This window comes from Abramis brama (assembly GCF_963993115.1).
Source record: "Abramis brama genome assembly, chromosome: 3".
NCBI classification, from domain to species: Eukaryota; Metazoa; Chordata; class Actinopteri; order Cypriniformes; family Leuciscidae; genus Abramis; species Abramis brama.
Genome location: NC_139965.1, coordinates 2456919 through 2480582, shown reverse-complemented (window position 1 = coordinate 2480582; position 23664 = coordinate 2456919). Strand labels below are relative to the sequence as shown.

General features: G+C 36.7%; 1 protein-coding gene and 1 long non-coding RNA gene across 2 annotated transcripts; both read left to right on the top strand.

Annotated features, from left to right (window-relative positions):
• Nucleotides 1-1721: 1721 nt before the first annotated feature.
• LOC311080448 (uncharacterized protein) lies at nucleotides 1722-14184 on the top strand. The gene is made up of 8 exons (XM_084110423.1): nucleotides 1722-1861; nucleotides 5505-5784; nucleotides 5899-6044; nucleotides 11498-11771; nucleotides 11854-11993; nucleotides 12969-13060; nucleotides 13900-13996; nucleotides 14092-14184. Exons 1-8 carry the CDS (start codon nucleotides 1774-1776, stop codon nucleotides 14112-14114), a joined length of 1140 nt encoding a protein of 379 aa, XP_083966549.1. The 5' UTR covers nucleotides 1722-1773; the 3' UTR covers nucleotides 14115-14184.
• Nucleotides 14185-17905: 3721 nt separating this feature from the next.
• Nucleotides 17906-21823, top strand: LOC311079738. Its single transcript, XR_014605444.1, has 3 exons — nucleotides 17906-18336; nucleotides 19427-19584; nucleotides 20949-21823. It is a non-coding gene; the product is annotated as an uncharacterized lncRNA (long non-coding RNA).
• Nucleotides 21824-23664: the final 1841 nt, after the last annotated feature.

The window sequence follows — 23664 nt, the reverse complement described above, 5'->3', positions numbered from 1 at the left end:
TCTATCTCTATATTTTATTTTTATTTTTATAAAGATGGATGATTATCTCACTGAATATTTGGTCCTCTTTATCTAATGATTTAAGTTTGAGAGAATAACAGATGCCTCTAACTTGTCTTATAGAGTGATTAAATGATTCACTTTGTTATGCTTGACTTTGCCAGATTATGCTGTCATATTATATACGGTAAAGATATGTATTGGATTTGTGATTCCATACACTCACATTAAGAGTAAGATTGTTATGTGTCTGATGTTATTGTATATATGATATGTGATAATATGTGATATATGATGGATTCACGGACATGGTATAATAGTTGATGTGTCCATTGTATGTGGATATTAATTTGATACGGACAATGTGCAATAATCCATATCATGGGTATGATGTTTTACATTTGTATTTTGATATATTGACATATTTATTCTTTGTATGTATATATATATATATATATATATAAGGAAGTTCCCGATGCGAATCACTGCCCCGTTTATCCTCGTAGCAAGGTCTTTTCTGTTAATGATGGTCACTCTGTTCACTCTGTATACCTTCAGTAGATCCACTCTCCACCACGGGTTGGTCTCTGTGTGCATGATTTCAAACCATGACGTCTTAGTGTATTACCAACAGTAACCTTGGAAACGGTGGTCCCAGCTCTTTTCAGGTCATTGACCAGCTCCTCCCGTGTAGTTCTGGGCTGATTTCTCACCTTTCTTAGGATCATTGAGACCCCACGAGGTGAGATCTTGCATGGAGCCCCAGTCCGAGGGAGATTGACAGTCATGTTTAGCTTCTTCCATTTTCTAATGATTGCTCCAACAGTGGACCTTTTTTCACCAAGCTGCTTGGCAATTTCCCCGTAGCCCTTTCCAGCCTTGTGGAGGTGTACAATTTTGTCTCTAGTGTCTTTGGACAGCTCTTTGGTCTTGGCCATGTTAGTAGTTGGATTCTTACTGATTGTATGGGGTGGACAGGTGTCTTTATGCAGCTAACGACCTCAAACAGGTGCATCTAATTTAGGATAATAAATGGAGTGGAGGTGGACATTTTAAAGGCAGACTAACAGGTCTTTGAGGGTCAGAATTCTAGCTGATAGACAGGTGTTCAAATACTAATTTGCAGCTGTATCATACAAATAAATAGTTAAAAAATCATATATTGTGATTTCTGGATTTTTTTTTTTAGATTATGTCTCTCACAGTGGACATGCACCTACGATGACAATTTCAGACCCCTCCATGATTTCCAAGTGGGAGAACTTGCAAAATAGCAGGGTGTTCAAATACTTATTTTCCTCACTGTATAATAAAAAATAAAAAATAAAAGAATAAAACGATGGTGACAACTTTCTGGTCTTTGTCCTTGAAACATTTTTCAGAGAACGCAGCACTATGGGGTGATACTAGTCAGTCATCAGATTATAGAGATTGGGTATCTACAGATGCTATTGATGGTTTATCCACCACCTGGAGTCACACTGACACAGAGACCAACCCGTGGTGGAGAGTGGATCTACTGAAGGTATACAGAGTGAACAGAGTGACCATCATTAACAGAAAAGACCTTGCTACGAGGATAAACGGGGCAGTGATTCGCATCGGGAACTTCCTTGACATTTACAGCAACACCATGTGAGTCTTTCTTTGACTGTTTTGATTAATGTGGCTGAAGATGACCAGAAACTGATAACAGATTATCTCTCTGTCTGTAGATGTGCTGTAATTTCTAGTCTTGCTGACAGTGCTACGGCCACTTTCTCATGCGGCGGGATGGTGGGACGTTATATGGTTGTTCATATTCCTGGAGATCAGAAGATTCTTACTCTTGCTGAAGTTGGAGTCTACGGGTATTTGGCAGGTAATTCATTGTTGTCGAATATGTCTCAATATTGAAGGTAATTTTTTTTTCATGGCTCTCTGAAATGCTTAAACCTGATTGGTCAGCCGCGACCAAGCCGTCGACAGTAGCAGCACTGTATAATGATCGCTCATCCGCCGATTCTTTCATGTCACGGTCTGCGTCCGAAATCGCATACTCTCTTGAACAGGTTCCTTATTTTGAATAAGTAATTACTTCATGACCGCTAAAAAAAAGTATGTTCTATATAGTATGAATGTAATCCGGACGTACTTCATTCACCATGTTGTCATTATCATGTGACCTACCAGCGTTAACGTTATGTTAAACCCTCCACGTTATTTGCAAAAAGTTACGTTCAATTTATAAACGCTAATTGAAACTGGTATTAGCCTACACTTGACATTCTGTCCTCCTCACTTCTGAAATGATGGCTAAGCTGATGCCTCTTATTATTGTGAATGTCCACAGTGGAATTAGCTGTGAAGGACATCGTTAGACACAACGCCATTGTTTAATTCCGTGTGGTGGCAGTAGTGTTGCTTTCGTCAACGAAAATTATGACGAAATATTGTCGTCAACGAACCGTTATCACCTGACGAAAACGAGACGAGACTAGACGTAAATGCATGGTCATGTGACGATGACTAAAATACATGTATAATGCAATATCGTTGACGAATAAAAACGAGACTAAATGTGGTTTAAAAAATAAAAACTATGCTAAAATGTCTCTTCATTTTCGTTGACCAAAACGAGACGAGACGAAATGTAACGTCACGACGAATGAGAGAGTTGTGCGTGAACCCATAGCTTTGTCGGCTTTAATTTCTGGATTGCGATCTGGTCACCCGATTATCAGCGAATTTAACCATATATTACTCCATTAGTTATTCTATTAAAATGTCTCATTTGACACATTCATAATCATTACTTTTGCTGGTTCTTTGTGACAGCTGTTATGTGCGTTATTGGCAGCGTCTCTTGTTACATGAACACGTCACCGCATTAGCGCCAGAACATGGAGATTTTATTTTAGAGTATAATCGCACAACCTATTCGATATTTTATAATTAAATAAACTAATCGAATATCCAAAAATCGTGACTCATCCCTGCATGGAATCTCTTGTTTCTTTTCCCAAATCTTCACTCACGTCACGTCTCACCCATTTTCTAAAGGTAGCCTATTATAAACGTTTCTTGGTTCACTTTTAATTAAGCCTATTATATTCGTATTCTTTACTGTGGTAAAGTAGAAAAACGCTGTAGGACAGATAGCCTACATTTGTACTTGCATGTCAAATTCTTTTTAACACAGTTTGTGCTTGTTATATTAGACATTGGGCGCGAGTTTAGTTGTAAAGCGCGTTTGACACGTGTGGGTGATTTTTAGTTTCACTTTCTCTGGCAGCGCAATCTCAAACACAGCCTAAATATCTTGCCCTTGTGGAGGATAAAATTCGCTCTTCAAACCAATTTACATCAAGTAGAAAACACAAAGATATCATAAAGAGATCGATATCTTCGTGTTTTCCTGCTCGTGTCCCACATCCCGCTCAAAGCGCAGAGTGCATCGCGTCTTTGTGTGGAAATATAAAACGAGTTTTTTTTTTTTTTTAATAACCCCCCGAATATTAAAATTTAATATTATTTTTTAATAATAATACCGCGGTGGTAAAAAAAACCTGCCACCGTCACAGCCCTAAATATAGGCCTACTAAATAGCCTATAATAAGATAGCCTTGTTTGAAATTATATATTGACTGGGTTAAATAGAATCGCATTACTAAAAAGAGACTAAAATACAATTTTCATTGACTAAAACTAGACTAAAATGTCATCAGTTTTCGTCGACTAAAACTAGACTAAAATGTCATCAGTTTTCGTTGACTAAAACTAGACTAAAATGTCATCAGTTTTCGTCGACTAAAACTTGACTAGACTAAAAAGAGTATGAATGTGACTAAAACTAATAAAAACTAAAATGACAGCCTGACACAAAGACTAGACTAAAACTAAAATTAAAACAGGCCGCCAAAAACAACACTAGGTGGCAGTAGTTGGTGCAAAAAGGTAATTTAATTTTATCTCACATATTTGCCTTTCTTCTCAGAATTGTGAGCTTATATCTAGCCATTATAAATTATAAACTCATAATGGCAAATTCACGTCTCATAATTAGGGCCCAAGCCTTGAAAGGGCGAAGGCCCTATTGTTTTCCTAAGGATTATTATTATTAAGTTTAAAAACAGCCAGTATGGTTGTTTAGTCCAAAAAATAAATAAATCATGTCATACATAGGGCTATACTGCCCTCTTGTGTTCAAAATCAGGTATGCCTATTGTATATATTAATATATTAGGGATGTGACTGTGAGAATATTTTACCACCGGCTAATCGACGTGTGACACCGCTGGGGGCTTTTAAATCGCTAACTTAAAAGCAAAAGTAAAATACGGACGTCCGCACAGACATTGATAATGGTGCGGAGTAGAGCAAGCGTTTTCAATGAATTCCTATGGAAGTAGGAATGAACTAAAAAACGTTGACTCTGTTCTGCTCGTTCCTCGCCGTGGGCGTGCACAGTTATGAATGCCTGTGCAGCCGTGAGCATTTTAGTTTAATTTTAAAATTAGCGCAATTTCATGGGGCGGATTGCTTGAATTTATTTTAAAAAAGCACAATGTTGTGTTTTATTGCGAGTGTACACAAAAATATAAGTTAACACTTTGCAGTTGAATGATGTCCTGTATGAACAAAATGACGGAGTATGTTTTTATGTGTCCACTGTTCAATCGCGCCCACGACACACACACACACACACACATTCCAGCATTGCAATCTTGACATCGCAGCCTGTTCATTATAGCCTTAATAAAATATAATAATAAAATAGTCAGCATAACATATAAAAATTACACTGCTCTGTTTAAATAGTCGGTAGTACAATTCGTACCATTCACAGTAAGCAATACATCGCAAATGCTAAAACATACGTGAGCCCAACACTGCTTACTTTCGTTTTTATTTTTATTTTATTTCGTTTTGGCTTGTTTATAGTTATTTTTTTATTCTTGTTCTGTTCTGAATATCATTAAATTTAAAGGATTTGTTGTGTAATATTTTGAGTGTATCATACAATCAGAATAAATACCTTGTTTTAGTGATTCCCTAGTTATTTATTTATTTTATTTATTTCATTGTTCTAATCAGGTCAGGCAAGTAAAATTATCTGTCTTGTCCCTTAAAATTTATATATATATACGGGCCCAAGCCGGCAGTGCCACCGGCTTGGGCCCGTCATCGCTGCTCGCAGCTATATTTCAGACTTTTTTCCACAGAATTCTAAGTTTACATATTGTTTTCTCAAAATTCAGACTTTCTTTTCCTTGGAATTCCTTGAGTTTACACCTTGTTTTTCCCCCTGCCACAGAATAAAAAATCATTCAGATTTTTTTTTCTGACAAGTTTATATCTCGCAATTGTGAGTTAACATCACAATTTCACAATGCTGATTTTTTTATTTTTTTTTATTCTTTATTCCATGGCAGAAATAAGCTGCCTAGAAATCTCATTTACACACAAGCTTGTGTAAATTGTGCATAAAGATGGGTCACGACAGGTTTTTATTCATTTCCCAGGAAATCGGGCAGTAGGAGGAGCTGCTACACAGTCGTCAACATCTGGGAGCTGGTTTGCTGTAAAGGCCATTGATGGTAATCGAGGTCTCCAGCAGTTGAATACGGGATGCTCCTCAACCACTAGTCAGACTAACCCGTGGTGGAGGCTGGATCTGCGTGATGTTTACCGAGTTAGTGAAGTGGTCGTCACTAACAGACTAGACTGCTGTACAGAACGAATAAACGGAGCGGAGATTCGCATCGGGAACTCTTTGGAGAACAATGGCAACAGCAATCCCATGTGAGATTCTTGATGTTGAAAGAACATGAGAGCTTGAGTACAAATGAGAAGGATTAATGTGTATGGTTAGATATAACACTATCTTTATCTCCATCTGTTTCTCTCTGTCTGTAGTTGTGCTGTTATTCCTGCTATTCCAGCTGGCGAGTCCTACAGCTACTCATGTGATGGGATGGACGGACGTTATGTGATTGTTTATATTCCTGGAGATCAGAAGATTCTTACTCTTTGTGAGGTTGAAGTCTACGGTTATTTAGCAGGTAATTCATTGTTGAAGTGCATAACTTTCAATATGTAATAACATGCTATACTTAAAACCTACTTAAAAGGGATAGTTCAACAAAACCTGAAAATTATAATTCTTTATTCATGCTCATGTCCTTCCAAACCATTATGACAGTATTAATGCTTTAATGGCCTCTTGCATGCAGAATAGTCTGACAGATGCATGCTTGTAAAGAAGGATGGTGTTTGTTTAAAGCTAACCACAGCAATTTGGGAAACATCAGCATAGGAAGTAAAAAATGCATTCATTGCGTTAATGTTTTTATCATGTTAAACGCATCATTTCCCAGCACTAACTGAATCGCTTTTCATTCCAAATGGGTGTGACTGAAGATGGAAATGGTTTATTGTAAGATAATATAAAACCATTGATGAAATTTCCATGCCAGGCTGCTCACATGAAATATAAGTAACATGCACACATAATAATTTCAATGAATAACCTTTATTAAATATAAAAAAACATAAAAAAATAATCTAATTATACAAGCTCTAGACAGTGTTAGCTGGTGGCACGCCAGTCTGTTTAGCAGACGGGACTTGAGACCCCCCCTGGTGATTTATATATGCTAGCACTCAGGTTGTCCGACCGGACCAGGACATGGTGCCCTCAGAGCACTGGCTGAAATTCCCTAAAGGCCAGGAGCACTGCCATCATTTTCAGACAGTTGATGTGCCAGTTCGACATTAGCTCTGTCCAAAAGCCAAAGACTGGCCTCTTGTCGCACAATGCGCCCGCACCATCTGTCATGACTACCTTCCTTCTGGAAACCGAGTCCAGTTCCACGCCTATCTGATACAGATAGTTCACCCCGAGAATAATACGGCCCTCATGCTACGCTCGAGGTGGGATGCGGGCCTTTAGCCAGTGTTGTAGAGGCCGCTTATGTTATAGTCCCAAGTAGGGACTAAGTAGCCTCTGAAATGTTATTAAGGGGATATTTCTCCCCGTTTTGAATGCTGACGCTATCTTCTGAATTTTTAGGGATTGTTCCAGCGAAATCCAGGCCCGCATTTGGGACAAATTGAATACTGCCCCCAGGAACGTGATACACTGGCTTGGGGACAGCGAGCTTTTGCTCAAGTTGATCCTGAATCCCAGACTTTATAGATGGTTGAGGGGCTGAGATCTGTTCCTCCTTCGATTAGGCTAAAAGCAGCCAATTGTCGAGGTAATTCAGGATGCAAACCCCGTTTTGCTTCGGGGAGAGAGATCTACATCCACGCATTTCATAAAAGTGCGTGGAGCTAGAGACAGTCCGAATGGTAGGACTGTATATTGGGTAGTGCTTAGCTGGGTGGAAGCGCTGCTTCACCTCGAGTTCTGCCTTGGGCTGGGGCTAAGTGGGTGCGGGAGCTGGCTTGGTGTGCTGGTGAGTCAACGACAGCGACAACGACTAGAATCAGCTGAAGAACTTGCCTAATTAGTAGGAAGTGGCGCATAGCCTGCCAGGCTGCTGTGAAACGCTCAGCAAAGCCACGCAGAACCGAGAGGGAGAGACAGGGAAGTCAAGAAGGGTTGTCTTGTCAGCGTCCTTGATCTCCAAGTTTAACCATAGGTGGTGCTTTGAGCACCACTAAACAGGCCATCATACGGCTGATCGCCTTGGCCATTGTCTTGGTAGGTCACAGAGCGAGGTCGGTTGTGCTGTGCAGCTTCCTTGAAATCAGCAGGGACTGGGTTGGACTGGGTTCGGCGGAGTACTAGATAGAGCCTGACCACACCCATGTATTTAAAGCTGCCAATGTCATTGGCACAGATTCCCCATTGGAAAGCTTAAAACAGACCAAAAACTCACTTCGTAACTAGCAGATTTGAAGAAAATTACAATTGTTTGGCAAATAAATAAATGACGAAAATTACATAAGCATTAAAAAAATGTTACCATTTGTAATCTTCATAGTATATATACATGTATAAATTTAATGTAGGGTGCTGCCCCTTTAAGGACATTGATTCTGTGGGCTCATGTGATCGCCTAGGAAGAGGCTGAGTGAGAAAGCCATGTTGTGCTCATATGCAAACTTTCTAACTTTCTATAACAATTTCAGATAAAATTATAATCTAAACGATATATTCCCAGCATGGTGGTAACCAACATTTTGTTGTTATAAGTATATTGATAAATTAGTATGTAGATCGCTATTTGTGATCGCTATTTGATGCCTAATGCTATTCGTTTGTTTATTATGTTTGGTTAGACATTTTACAGTTTAAATTGCCTATTGAAATATTCATGCAATATGTGTTGCATTTATTTGTTAAACAGTTTATTACAGTGACTGTTTTAGAAATCTGTATTGACAGTTTCATGCTAATATGTGACATTTGCTTGTAGGGGATATTTTTTATTTATAACCGTATACTTTAATGTTTATTATCTAAAGCTGTTGTTATAATGTTTGGAGTAATGTATTTGGTGATGTAAACATTGCTGGATATTAATTGGGAATTGTTTTGTGTTTACAGTTTGACCACACACACATTTTGTGCACATAAATACTCCCAACTACAACTAAATTACAACAAAAAACTTAAAGGTCCCCTATTATGCAATTATTATTTGGACATAAATGTGTGTTGGCAGTGTGTGTACACAACCACCTAATAGTGATAAAAGTCCACTCCTCCACAACTCCTTTTTTATTAATCCCCATAAATCATCAGCAGTGTCTCCCAATGACCTGTTTTCAGAATGCTGTTTTAGTGACATCACCACAGCACAGGCCCCGCCCACAAGTGTTGACAGACACTGCCGTTTCAACATAGCCCCGCCCTGATCGAGTTCACAGCCATAGATGAGAATGTCTCCCAAGCGTTGTAGGTGTTGTGTGCAGGGCCGGTTCTAGACATTAGGAGGCCCTAGGCAAAATTCATGTTGGAGGCCCCCCCACCCCCAATAAAAAAAACCACTTGAAACAAAAATGATTCCTAACCTTTTTATTTATACAACATTTAATTTTAAAAGCAGTATATTTTTACTTACACAGTGCATAAGTTTGGACACAATACTATTTTTAATGTTTTTGAAAGAAGTCTCTTATGCTCATCAAGCCTGGATTTATTTGATCAAAAATACAGAAAAATAATATAGTGAAATATTATTAAAATTGTAAATAATGGTTTTCTATTTTACTATACTTTATATTTCTGTGATGCAAAGCTGAATTTAGTGTCACGTGATCCTTCAGAAAACTTTATAATATTCTGATTTATTATCAAATGTTAGAAATGGTGCTTAATATTTATTTTATAACCTGTGATACTTTTTTCAGGATTTTTGATTATTAAAAAGTCGTTTTAAAAAAGTCTTCACTATCACTTTTTATTTATTTAACACATCCTTTCTGAATATTCCTGTTTTTTTCTGTATTTTTGATCAAATAAATGCAGGCTTGTAGAGCATAATAATAAACTTCTTTTGAAAAACATTAAAAATAGTAATGGGTCCAGACTTTTACCGGTACTGTATGTACATATTAATCAAACTTTATCTAAGGTAATCTCTTTTTTGTTTAATGAAGATGTTATTGTTGTTATTTTGCTGTTTTATTCAATTTATTCACAGTTCCAGAATCCCACTTCAGTAGATGAGCATAAGTGCTTTATATTGAATTAGCATTGCTACCTTAAATATGCTATACACAAATCAAGTGGAAGAGAAAGACACGATCGCTACTGAGCAGAAAAAAATATATAAACTGATATTATTGGCGTAATGTAAGGGTATAATCTAATCAGCAGCAGAATTTAGAAGATAGACCCATAGATATGAGATCCTTTATTTGAAACATTTTAAAATGTTGTAGTGTGTTGGCTTTTTAACTTAGAATACAAACGTCTTGTCTTTTAATTTTGTAGCTTTTTTACTAGTCAGCTCCCGACGCGATGTTATTCATTGTACGCGCAAATTCAAAGCGTCGCGTCTGGGCACGTTAATGACGCTCGCGCTCTTTTAAACTCGTAATAAAGCGGTGAATGATTTTTCCAGAAATGACGCTGATCTACAGTACAAGTTTATATTTAGAATACATTGCAATCACTCCAAAATAGATGACGACAACTCACACACCTGCATTACGAGCTGTGCTTCTTTGTGTGCTTATTAGGCTTTTGCCTCGCAGCACCTGATGGATGCGTTCGTTACACATACTTTCAGAAGCCGAATCCCGCTTTGTAACGGACACATTAATTGGTTTAACTGCAGTAATGTAACAGTCTATGGTTAAGATAAACATCGTCACTATTTTTAGTTAATTAATAAATATTGAAATAAATTGTAGATAGGACATTTGTACTTTTTTTTTTTTTTTTTTTTGTCCCTCTGTCTGGGCCCCATCCCGCCAATCGGGCCCTAGGCACGTGCCTAGTTTGCTTTTGCGTTAATCCGGCTCTGGTTGTGTGGCTGGATGTATTAATCCACATAGCTTTCTCTATTTACTCCCTAAATCTGAGGCAGCTGCTGAAGACGAGGTGGAATTATTTTGTTTTTAAAGAAAATGCTCCCCTCAACTCTACTGAAATTCGTTTATGTAGGCTACTTGCGCACTTCTTATACTGTGTTTACTCAGCTCTTACGGTGATTTTCTGAAGTAAAACTGACGCTTCATCTTTTGTGTTATGTACAATAAACTTTATTAAACTCATCAGTATATGTTTGATCATCATTCGGACCTGGTCCGAAACAGCAGACTTGTAGGCTATTAATAAATAATGGATACATACAAGCAGATGACAAATACGTTATAATAACCGTAATTAAACTACTAAACTATACCTGTTTCGTCTCTATACAGCACTCTGACTCTGTAGGCATTATTGTCCGACTCGAAATGAACACGTTACTGAGAGTTTCTGATATTATCATCATTCTGTGAGATGAAATTGTCCTGAGAGACTGAGCGCGAGCTCGTGAGGCTCCGCCCCCTGGGTCGTCCAGCAGCAGCTTATTTGCATTTAAAGGGCACACACTAAAACAGCGCGTTTTTCTGAGCCCCAAAAAATGACAATTTAAACATGCTGTAAAAAATGATCTGTTGGGTATTTTGAGCTGAAACTTCACATACACACTCTGGGGACATCAGAGACTCATTTTACATCTTGTGAAAAGGGGCATAATAGGGGACCTTTAATGTGTACATTGTGAGTTCTGCACAAGAGGAATAAAAGACAAAAAAACAAGATCCAAGATAATGTTATCATTTTATGGGTAACATTTAATACAGGGTTTCTCAAACTCGGTCCTGGAGGGCCACTGTCCTGCACACCTAGCTGTGAGTTTCTAGTGATCCTGAAGACATTGATTAGCTTGCTCAGGTGTGTTTGATCAGGGTTGGAGCTAAACTGTGCAGGACAGTGGCCCTCCAGGACCGAGTTTGAGAAACCCTGATTTAATATATACTTTAATCCCCCCATAATTTTTTCTAGAAAATCTGGCAGTAGATGGAGTTGCTACACAGTCATCAACATCTGGGGACAGGTTTGCTGAAAAGGCTGTTGATCGAGGTCTCCAGCAGATTTACACGGGATGCTCCTCAACTACTAGTCAGACTAACCCGTGGTGGAGGCTGGATCTGCGTCATATTTACAGAGTTAGTGCAGTGGTCGTCACTAACAGACGAGACTGCTGTGCAGAACAAATAAACGGAGCGGAGATTCGCATCGGAAACTCTTTGGAGAACAACGGCAGCAACAATCCCATGTGAGACTCTTGAGGTTGAAAGATTTTGTGATTTGAGTACAAATGTAAAAGTGAATATATGATATACTCTCTCTGTCTGTAGATGTGCTGTTATTCCTGCTATTCCAGCAGGAGGATCCTACAACTACTCATGTGGTGGGATGGAGGGACGTTATGTGAATCTGATCATTCCTGGAGACATGAAGACACTCACTCTCTGTGAGGTGAAGGTCTATGGAGAAGGTACATCAGTCATATTAGTTTATAATATAAAGACAGATAATAATAATGTCATCACGAACATCGTCATATATTTTGTTAACAAGATGAAGTGAGGAGCGCAGATGTTTTAAAAGGGTGGTTGATTATGAATTAACTTTTCTAACTTTTAAAGAAATCGTTTTTTAAGGACTACAACAAATGTCTGGTAGGGACTACAGTACATTCCTCCCAAGTTAGTGACATCACTAACCCTAAAATTTACATAAACCCCACCCCCGGAAACATGCAGTCCATGTTGAGAAGAGGAAGAGCTGTTGTAGTCAAGCACATTTGTGAGTCTGCTCAAGCTGTCGCATCCGTCTTTTCACATGCATTACAGTACGTAACACAAATGCAATAGCATGTTACAACAGTTCCCACACAAGTGATTTTATAGATTATCATGACAAAATATGCTAATTAAAAATAGTTAACTCCACATCAGCAACATAAATTCCTCAACTAAACATTCAGAAACGTCCTGTTGCATCCTACACGTTGTCATGTCTTGTTGAGTCTCTCCATCATTGTCTAACACTTTAAACATAAAAGGCAGAGCAGTTTCTGACATTTTAGTGCTTGTCTGTGTGAGGTAATCGGAGCTGCTAACACACACACACACACAAGCTGTTGAAGCTCCGCCCTCTGTGCCGGGAGCAGCAGCTCATTTGCATTTAAAGGGACAAACACGAAAACGATGTGTTTTTACTGACCCTCAAAAAGGGACAATTTTAACATGCTGTAAAAAATTATCTTTGTTTGTTTTTTGAGCTAAAACTTCACATACTCACTCTGGGGACATCAGAGACTTATTTTACATATTGTAAAAAGGGGCATTATACCACCCATTTAATATACGCAAGCTCAAGTAAATCTTGTACGATTCAAACAACATTTCTAATGTTTCATTGTTAATTGAAGTTGTATGTATTTACATGTATGACTGTGTTTGTTTAGGTCCAGCTTTAAAAAGATCATTTGTAAAAATGCAGTTTAACTCCAACAATGATTTGACTGACACTTCAGTGAGAGAAACTGTTCTGAAACAGGTGAGAGAAAAGAAACACATTCAGCCTTCATGATTACTGTAAAATACAAGGTGCTCTCAACTGGTTTTCCACTTTTAAAAAAACTTTTAAAAGACTTTGTTGTCTTGAAACTGAGATACACTTGAAATGAAAAGCAATGAAACCCCTAAAATGTCTTTGTGGACATTTTAAGTCAAGTCACCTTTATTTATTTAGTGCTTTATACAATACAGACTGTTTCAAAGTTTACAGTGAAAGCAGGAAAATATTGATTCAACAATGCAAACAGAGTTCATTTCGGCTGTACAGCAGCTCTAAAAGAAAATAGTGTCATTGTTCAGCTGAAATCTGTTCAGTGTTGATTCAGATCCACTGTAAAGATCATCATTTATTAAATTTGTTTATCTATAAAGCAGTTCTGCAGAAAACAGCGATGTCATCATCCAGCTCAGTTCAGTTCTCATTCAATAGTGTCAGTGCAGTCAAATCAATAATATTGTTGAATATTAAGTATTATTACTTAATAATAAACAATTAAGAATATCAAGGGTCGATCTTATATCAAGGGAAATCTGTGATTTATTCTGCTTTGTTTTTATTTTATTTTTGGTGAGATTTACCTTTTTATAAAATTAATGCTACATTTGTTTGTATCATTGTAGATTTATTTCTACATTGATTTATTAAATTTTGTCTATTTTACTAATAACTTGATAATGCTCCAGAATGGCTTTATCTGTAATATGACAATGTTTTAATCAGGCTTTGCAGTGATATCATAAAGCTTCTTTTAGACATGAAGATTTGAGTTTATCATCATATTTTGCTCTAAATCAGTTTAGTATGAATGTTATTTTCAGTTGGGATCTGCTCTTGCTGATAGAGGATTCACAAATGTGACACTGCGATGGTCTCAAACTCCTAAACGGGTGATCCAGAAGGTGAACGATGCTAAACGTGAGTCTTATAATGACTTATAAAATAATCTGCACAAATAGGAATGATTATTAAATTGGTAAGAGATGTAATAAGCAAATGTGTTTTGTTTACAGGTCATTGTGGTAAAGAAAATTAATACCCTGGAAATCAACACTTTCTTCAATTCACTAAATTCATATGCATTAAAGACAATGAATCTGATTCTAAATACATTGTCTAAAATTTCTTCATAATTATGAGTTAACAATGTAAAGACTCTCCTCTTATTCTCTCCTCTTATTACTCTCCTTACTGTTATTCACATCTTTAAGGACTATAAAACATCTCGTCTAATTGTCAACAAATATACATATATATAGAGTAATAAATATAATGAAAATAATTAAATAAATGTCAAATTTACTAATTTGTAATTAAAATTAGTGACAGTTTTCTGCATATTCACTTTATTTTTATTGCAATATCTATACATTGTACATTGACTTGTTTCTCAGACTTTATTTATTTTGGGAAATTTTCCATCGTTTCTCAACACTTTTAAAACACTGTATAGCTGACACGAAAGTGGCGCTGAAGTCACGCGTCTTTTGCTTCAGCGGTCGATCGATTAGGATTAACTATCACTGATCATATTTCCTTCTAGCTCTCTCAAACTGTATGTTGTGCATTGAAGTTTTCCAGTAGATGGTGCCGTTCACCTTTCTGTGTAGTTATATGGAGGAACGTTGCAGAAATGTGAAGGTCTGGTGAGGATACATAGTGTTTAAGTTTGCCTTCATCAGGTGTTTCTCTGTCTTTTCTAATTCTATTTTTATTCTCAACTCAAGAAATATTGCCCGTTTGCAGGTAACGTGCATGTGTATATTATGAAATGATCAAAATATTGAAATTGTCAACATGAGTCATTCTGCAGTGTAGAGCCAAATTTTGAATAACAAGTTGGTCATGACCCTGTGTGACTAGTCCACCGATGATAATTTAATTGTTTGCCATAGATTGGTTTATCATAATTCAACCTCTATCATGTGTCAGAGAGTGTTCATGAGCTAAAAATGTGTGCAATAGTTAACTTCACCCCAGGGGTCAATAAAGTTTAAACCTTTTTTAATGGTCAGTTACAATTATTTTTCTTGACTTTTAAAATGCAATTCTGCTTATTCACTGGTCCTTTTAAATACATTGCCATCAGACTGAATGTTCTTCAGTATCTGCTCTGTCTGAAGAACAGAAATTACTTTTATAACTCAATTATGGTAAGTATACTCTCTTGTACAGTATATAGAATCTATATTGGTAATTCCCTTTAGATACTTATGGCGCGTTTCCACCGAGCGGTACGGTACGGTACGGTACGGGTCGGTACCCTTTTATTTGCGTTTCCACTGCCAAAAGTTGAGAATGGTACCAAAAAGCCGAACCGTACCGTACCACTTTTTGGGTACCCTTCCGTTGGGGTACCTAGCACAGTGGTACGGTACTAAAAGGTGGAGCTAGACTCACTGCAGGACGTTGATTGGTTGACAGAGAATCGTCACTTGCGCGTGCTACGAGGGGAATGACAACATAAGAAGCGCCATTTTTTTATATACAGTTTAATATAATATACTGTTACTGTGTCACGAAATGTAATTTTAAGAGTTTTTCAGGCGAGAATGTAGTTGTTTAAAGCTCTAATCTGTGGTTTATTTATAAAGATGATTTGTTTTTCCCCGGTTGTGAGATCCATGCGATCAGCGGGCGCTCGGCGCTCATGTTTCCCGGCTGGATGAGCCTTTCCTCGGCTAAGTTAGTTCTTCTGACGTTCGCCGATGACTCCGACGGTAGTGGTTAAACATGAGATATAATTCGTCTTGTGCAGACCTAACGGGCGATCTTTGGTCTCGTGAATAATTCGTTCCCTGTCAATCGTTTTGACTGAGGGCTAAGTTTAGTTTCATATTATAGGCTATTTGTATTTAACTTTACTGTTGTAATGTTAGACTAGCGCAGCATTTGGACATTTGACTGAATTGTTTGCTTTATTTCTTATTGTATAGCTTCTTGTACCTTTTACTTAAACTTTTATATTGGCTATTATTGATAAAACTGAAATTTTACAAAAAGAAATATGGTTTCTTGTCATTTTCTTTTTACAAGATTATCACTGATGTTTATTGCAACATTTGTACAAATGAATATATTGCCTGTAATGTGTAATTTTTTTTATTATTTAAACGAAAAGAGGTAACGTTAGGGTTGTGTTTTAAATCGTTTTGTTATAAATAGAATAACGTATAACGTGCAGTGAATAATCAATATGCGTTGCGCATGAACCACATTTGTGTCCCTATAATGTTTAATTTATTTAAATGAAAACGAAAAGAGGCAGAGTAGTGTTTTATAACATATTTCGTTTTATTGTTGCTTAAATTTGTACATACAGAGTAACAGAGATAACCGGAGTAGCAGAGCGAGCTGAGTGACGCTTTTAAGAACGCGCTGTACCATGTGCATGTAGGAGTGAGTCGCACATGGCAAGTACAAACTTTGCGTACTTAATATTGAGAAAAGCCTAATGTCGGCGCTTGTCTTCTTGTGACAAACATGTCGAGGAGCAAGAACAAGATCTGCTGTATGTCATCCATTGTAGTTTACTATGTTCTTCTTCGCGCGAAAATTACGTCGATCGAAACACCACGCCTATCAAGTAAGGGTACTGTTGGCAGTGGAAACGCTAGCCAGATCATGGTTAACAGACCCGAACCGTACCGTACTGTACCGTACCGTACTGTACTGCTCAGTGGAAACGAGCCATTACTCTATGAACTCACTTTATCTTCAGCCCAGGATCATAAACATTTTGACCTGATTTCACCTCACTCTTACTGTGGGAACATAGAAACACACACACAATGAATGGAAACGTTATTACTGTTACTAGCAGATTTTTTTCTTGTGTTCAGCTTGATTAAGCCTAAAACAAAAGAAAAAAATCTGCCTGTGAAAAAACAAAAAACAAAAACAAAACAAAAAACATATTAAAGATTCAACTATTTGTTCAAAAAGTGCGGATTTATTCATTAGCCGAGCATTACTGTGTTGCCCAGAGACTTGCAGTGGCTGTAGGCTGTGGATCTGTTTGGAATCATATGTCTGAAGTGTAAGTCACATATAATATTAAATTCTTGCTTATTGAACTGTTGCATACAAATACTAACATTTGCTGATATTCGGGAAAACGGCGCTCTTGCTCATGTGGTATTGCTTAACTACCTATATCCTTTACAAGTATTAAAAACAAGAACTCACAAAGACATAGTTTCATTAAATTAATTTTGGTGGCATTCTTGCTCAAAGCCCCGTTCATTTCCAGCCCGGTGTGATGGCAGGGCTCTTTCGAGCGCGATCGGAATCAGGTAAAACATAGCAAAAGCCACTGCTGAGCCTAGTGCATAAACGCCGATGCAAATGATTGAGAGTTGACAATTCAAAGTTTGCATAAAAATGAATGTAAACGCATCATGGATGGATTCCACTAACGCCTCTCGCTCTGGTGTATAAATGGGCCAGTTAATTTGTTTTATGTGTTTGATAGAATTTGTTTCTTTGTGAAGTTAATTCATTCTTTCATGCATTCTAACACTTTTACATAATATAAATATAAAATGTTAAACGGCTAGAGATCACAAATAACACTTTTAGCAGTCTTTAAAAACAGCAAGAGATGGAAGCTGTTCTCACTCCAAAAACGTTGGGTCATGTTTTCTACGCAAATGCCTGTTGGGAATTTTTTTGGGGTTATTTTTTCCAGTGTTTGGTAGCTTTTGTGTTAGCCAGGCATTGGTCAGTGTCTGGGTCAATCTCACTGACAGCGGCAGCGTAAGAGCACAGGCTTTTTGCTGTACATTTTTTCAGAATTTCATGAAATTTCAGTCAGGTAAACCCCAGATAGCAATTACATGTGGGCCACATGTGGGTATTATCTGGCACATATGGCCTAGATGTGGCATGGCTGAACAGATATGGGCCAAATCGTAGCCATATTTGTTTTGCCATAACTTTAAAATCTGCGGGAAATGCTCTCTTGGTTCACAACTGATTTTGAGGTATATGGCCCAGATAACAACGAACACATGAGAACCATATGTGGCTGAGCTATGGCACACAGTGAGAAACACCGACTTGTGGTAAACATTTGGCTTATACGTGGAAAAACACAGGAATCCTGAAATCGAGTGCGGCAAACATCCGCCGTTCCACACCTCAGGTTGCTCTGCATCTTCCCTCCTATTGGTGGAGAGACTACGGCGCGAGTTTGACTGCGATGCTGGCCAGCTGACGCCATTTACTCTGCTTTCCTCACGACTGTGTACATTCAGGTAAGTGATGTTTTGGCATTTTAAAGTCATATAAATGAAATATGCAGCATTATGTGTCAATATTGCATGTTATTATGCGTTTAGTTATTCGTTCCATCGAGGAAGGGGTTGAACTAGCTAATATTTTCTTCAGTTTACTGCTATAACTTACAATAAAGTTTAGCCTAATGTTTAACTTAACCGTTAACTTAGGCTATAGCAGTTCGCTGGTTTGCCGTTTTAAATTAAGATGTTTTTGTTTATAAATCAACAGCTCACTGTCGTACACAATAAAATAGTATAGTTTGTCATTGTGTAGTACGTTAGCCTATTTGTGAATTAAGGCGACGCGGTCCAATGTCGGTGTTACTGTTTGTCAGAAAACCTAAATCCTAATTTGTGTTCACAATCATTCAACTAATCATAATAATATAAAAATGCCAAGAATAAACACATTAATACGTGTGCATTATTGTATGTATCTTTATTTAACTCTGAAATGATATTCAACCAAGACTTTTTCTCATGACCTTTCCCTCTTTAAAATTAAAGTTGTAATGTTAACGTTAGGCTATTAGTGTCAAGTCACAATACCAAAATTATGACTTTCGATACAATACCTGAACATTAACATGAACTAATAATGAACTGCACTTCTACTGCATATATTAATATGTGTTAATGTTAATTTCAACATTTACTATTCAATATAAAAAAAATATACTTGTTAACTTTAGTATGCACTGTGAACTAACATGAACAAACAAAGAATTGCTGTATTTCTGTTAACTATCAATTAATTGAGCAGCCATTCACTGCCATTATAAAGCTTGGAAGAGGCAGGAAATTTTTATAATTACTCTAATTTCTCACGATATAGTTTATATACCATGCTATGGTATACTGTCATACCACCCAGCCCTAATGTGTGGTATGGGTGGGGCAATGACAATAATTTCCATATTAAAAACCTAGAAAATATGGTTTCAGATGGAGTAAATAATAGTTTATAGTTCATTTTTTAATAAAATATAAAAGCACTTTCATTTTAGGGTGGTCTATTTAAATGCATATTTCAACCACTTACACAATGTTTTTTTTTTCCTATCAGATTACCTATGTGGGTTTGGTTGGTGGCTCTGACCCGGATAACACCGTGTGGAGAGTGCTGAAAGCCACTTTTACAACTGCTGTGGCACGTTATGAATTGGAGAGAAGTCAATGGGAAGATTGGTGTCCAACGCCTGGTCGTAAAGGAAGTTGTCATTGGTGAGACCTTTTTTAGAAGTCACTTTTATTTGTATAGCACTTTGCACAATACACAACTTTTCAAAACCGCTTTACAGAACATTGTATTTTTATTTCTGTTATCTCAGTATCGAACCAAACAACTTTTTTTGTCATTACCTGATCACATCCGTGGCTCACTTAAGTGACTGCATTTTTTATTTAGAAGTTTTATGTTTTGTTTTTAAAGAAAGTTATTTTTTATATATTGCGAATCATATTGTTTCAATCATACATTTTAAAGCTGTAATCACAATATAAGATTATCATTCTGTCAAAGTCTCATACCAGCGCATGCCTACAACTATCTGTATTTAGTTCATTATCACTGTGTATTTAAAGGGTTAGTTCACCCAAAAATGAAAATTCTGTCAGTAATTACTCACCCTCATGTTGTTCCACCCCCGTAAGACCTTCGTTCATCTTCGGAACACAAATTAAGATATTTATGATGAAATCTGAGAGCTGGATCACTTCTCCATAGGCTTCTCTGTTATTGAAACTTGCCAGCCCAGAAAGTTAGTAAAGACATTGTTCAAAATAGTCCAAGAATACAGTGGCTGAACCTTAAGTTTATCAAGTGTCGAAAATACTTTTTGTGCGCAAAACAAGCTAAAATAAAGACTTTATTCAACGTAGTGTAACAGCGCAGCGCTTCTGTGTTGTACATCAGAACGTAGGCTCACGATTGGCCAGCATCCCACACATGACCAGCGTCGGCCAATAGTGAGTCTACGCTCTGACGTACAACCCAGAAGTTGGAAAAACTTGAGGGTAATTACAGACAGAATTTTCATTTTTGGGCGAACTAACCCTTTATGTTCCTCCTTGCATTCAGTACTTGGCCCATTATTGTTTGTGTGTTTCTGCTTCCAAATTGTCTCGCATCATTGCAGATTATCTTGAGTTTATTTTGTGTTTGTAAAAACACTTATTTTTGTAGACTCTGTCTTTGGACTAAAACATGACATTAATGCTATCAGTGTTGGTGTGTTTTTACATTAGCGTGTGCATGTCTTTTTTTTAAAAAAGAAGCAGAATACATGCAGTGCTGTAAATTTTAACCGGTTGTTGGTGCAAAAGTATTCTAAAAATCGAAATAATTTGTCATAAGGAATTACGGTATAATTCTGGCCCACATATTGAAAAATATAATTTGCAATTCCTTTTGAAAATTTACTGGAAAAAAACTTTCATACACTGGTAATTCAGAGGTGTTTAATTTGTTAATAATTGCAATTAAAATATTATAGGATATTTACATTAATGATTTTTTTTATTCTCCTGCAGCTCTAGCGTCCAGGTTGTATTGCTGCTAACATTATTTAAATTCTTCTTCATTGCAGGTGCAGTCAGGCAGAATCCCCTTACTGGAAAAGATCAACACATTGCCGACCCTCATTGGAGACTTCTCTGCACATCAACACACTTCTCAACTCTTTACCTTTCAAGTTTGCTTTAACTTTCTCAATTTCTCTTTAAAGTTCTCTTTACCAACTGTGATTTATTTGTATTACTCTCATTGGACTAATTAAACATAACATTAATACACGCTTTGATTGAGTGTTTTGAACTTTGGTGTAAAAAAATTGCTTTGAATGCTATTTATATTATTAATTTGTATTCTTGAATGTTTTCAACTGAATTCTACTTAAAATAAGTACAACTGAGTAGCTGTAATTCTATGTATTCTTAAATGTTTTCAACTGAATACTACTGTAATTATTAAATTCAACTCTGTTGCTGTAATTATATTTATTTTGATAAATGTTTTCAACTGAATACTACTGTTATTATTCAACTCTTGCTGTAATTATATTTATTTTTATGAAATGTTTTCAACTGAATACTGCTGTAATTAAGTACAACACTTTAGCTGTAATTATTTAAATGCTTGTCAAAATAAATAGTTTTGAGTACATTTGTTGTTGAGTGTTTAATTTACCTGTGAGTTAATAAGACTTTAAATACTGTCAGCTGCATGTGGGCCACATAAGGGCCGTTAGATTTTAACAGAACTCAACCATACTGAAGTTGCATACCAGGCCCACATATGGGCCACATGAATTTGTAGTATTTGGCTCATGCTTGGTGGAGTTATGGCAGTCCTTTGGTTCAGTTCTGGCAAAGGAGATGTGGGCCATATCTGGGCCGGCAAACACAAACTAATCTGGGCCACAGCTCAGCTGTTTATCTGGCCCACATCTGTGCCAAAGGTAATTTGCTGACTGGGACGCATCAGTCAGCATTGGTCCGCTTCGCATAATGGAAACGCCTTTTGCCTTGCCTAAAATAAACTGAATTTACTTGTTATAATGCTGAACCCAATTACTTTGGATGTCAAAATATGTTCTCAGAACTGTGTGCTGTTTGTTTAAGTGCGGTTAAAAGAGAATCAATCACGACATCGTGCAGCAATCAGAAACGTGAGACGACGGACTGTGGTTTGAACTTCCTAGTTCCCCTGCCGAAATGACTGTAACCGAGATAACCGAGAACGGTTAATTACACTTGAATTAAAATGTACTTTTAAATGTTTATATCTAAAATGTTTAAATGAAATTTGAATCTTGGTAATATTGTTTACATTAATAAAAGCTGTATAAAATGTGCTCCGACCCGGACTGTTTACTGGCCCTTGCTTATTGCTGCCTGCCTCGACCTCTGCCTGTGACTCTGATCTTCTCTGCGTTTCCTCCATTGCCCTGTCTGCTGTTGATTACCCTGCCTGTCCAACTATTCTAATAAAAGCTGCAAATGGATCCCTCTGAGTCCGGTGCTTCATTACAAAAACAAAGTTAGGTAACACTTTAAAATACGGATCCTTCGTTAATGAATAACTACACAGGAACAAATGAGTAACACAATATTAACAATCTAGTAACTACAGTTAACTAACAAGTAACTCTGATTAACGAATTAGTAAGTAATAGCACACAGATTTAAGTGGTAGTTCACTATTAACTAATCAATAACTACTATTTTTTTAATACTTCCCAGAGAACTACTGAATTTTTTACAGATTTAAGTGGTAGTTCACTAATAACTAATCAATAACTACATTTTTTTAATACTTCCCAGAGAAATAATGAAAAAAATTCACAATTCATGCAAAACTTAATAACTAATGCAGGAAAAATTACTAGCACTAGATTAACATTACTGCTAGATACTGTACACTAATTATCAATATGTAGTAGCGTAGCAGACTTATGATTTGGGAAAGCTGTCAATAATTAGCCTATGCACTGCTGTCTTTTAGAGAACTATTCATAAACTAAATAATTTTTAAGAATTGTTTTTATAAATGCACTTGTCTGGAACACTTACCCTGTGGCCGATTTTCCGGCATTCCTCTGGACTGGCTTTGAATAACTAGACTCATCATGGTGAGTACTGGAACATACTGAGTCATCAGCCATCCAAATACCAGTTATTTTATTATTTAACCTACCTCTCAAAATTGTTTTTATGTATGTCTCTTTGCTCATATGTAGATATGTATGTATGTATGTATATATATATATATATATATATATATATATATATATATATATGTATGTGTGTGTGTGTGTGTGTGTGTGTGTGTGTGTATATCCTGTGAATGATTAGATGATTCTACCCTTTCGGGTTGGCTTACCGTAACTACAGCATGGAATCACGATAAATAGTAATTACTCAAGTGTTACTACATACCTCTATAGGAACTACTAATTATTTGGATCCGTATTCTAAAGTGAAGATCATGTTAACTAACTAGTAATGGCTCAAGTGTTAATGCATACTTCTAAAGAAATTTTCTAAAAGTATAGTATTTAAAAGTTCACAAACAATATCTCATACGCTTGAAATGACTTGTGTTTGGTTGCACAAATCATGACTAGAAAAATTTGTTTAAACATGAGGCATGAAAAAAGTAGCTTTTATAAACATATATTTTATAATTATTTATTAAGCGTCTGGTACCATTTCCATTTAATGCAACAACTTCACATATGTAATGCCTGAACTGGAAAAAAACTATTTATTGTCTTCTAGCATACAATATTTAATTGCTGTAAT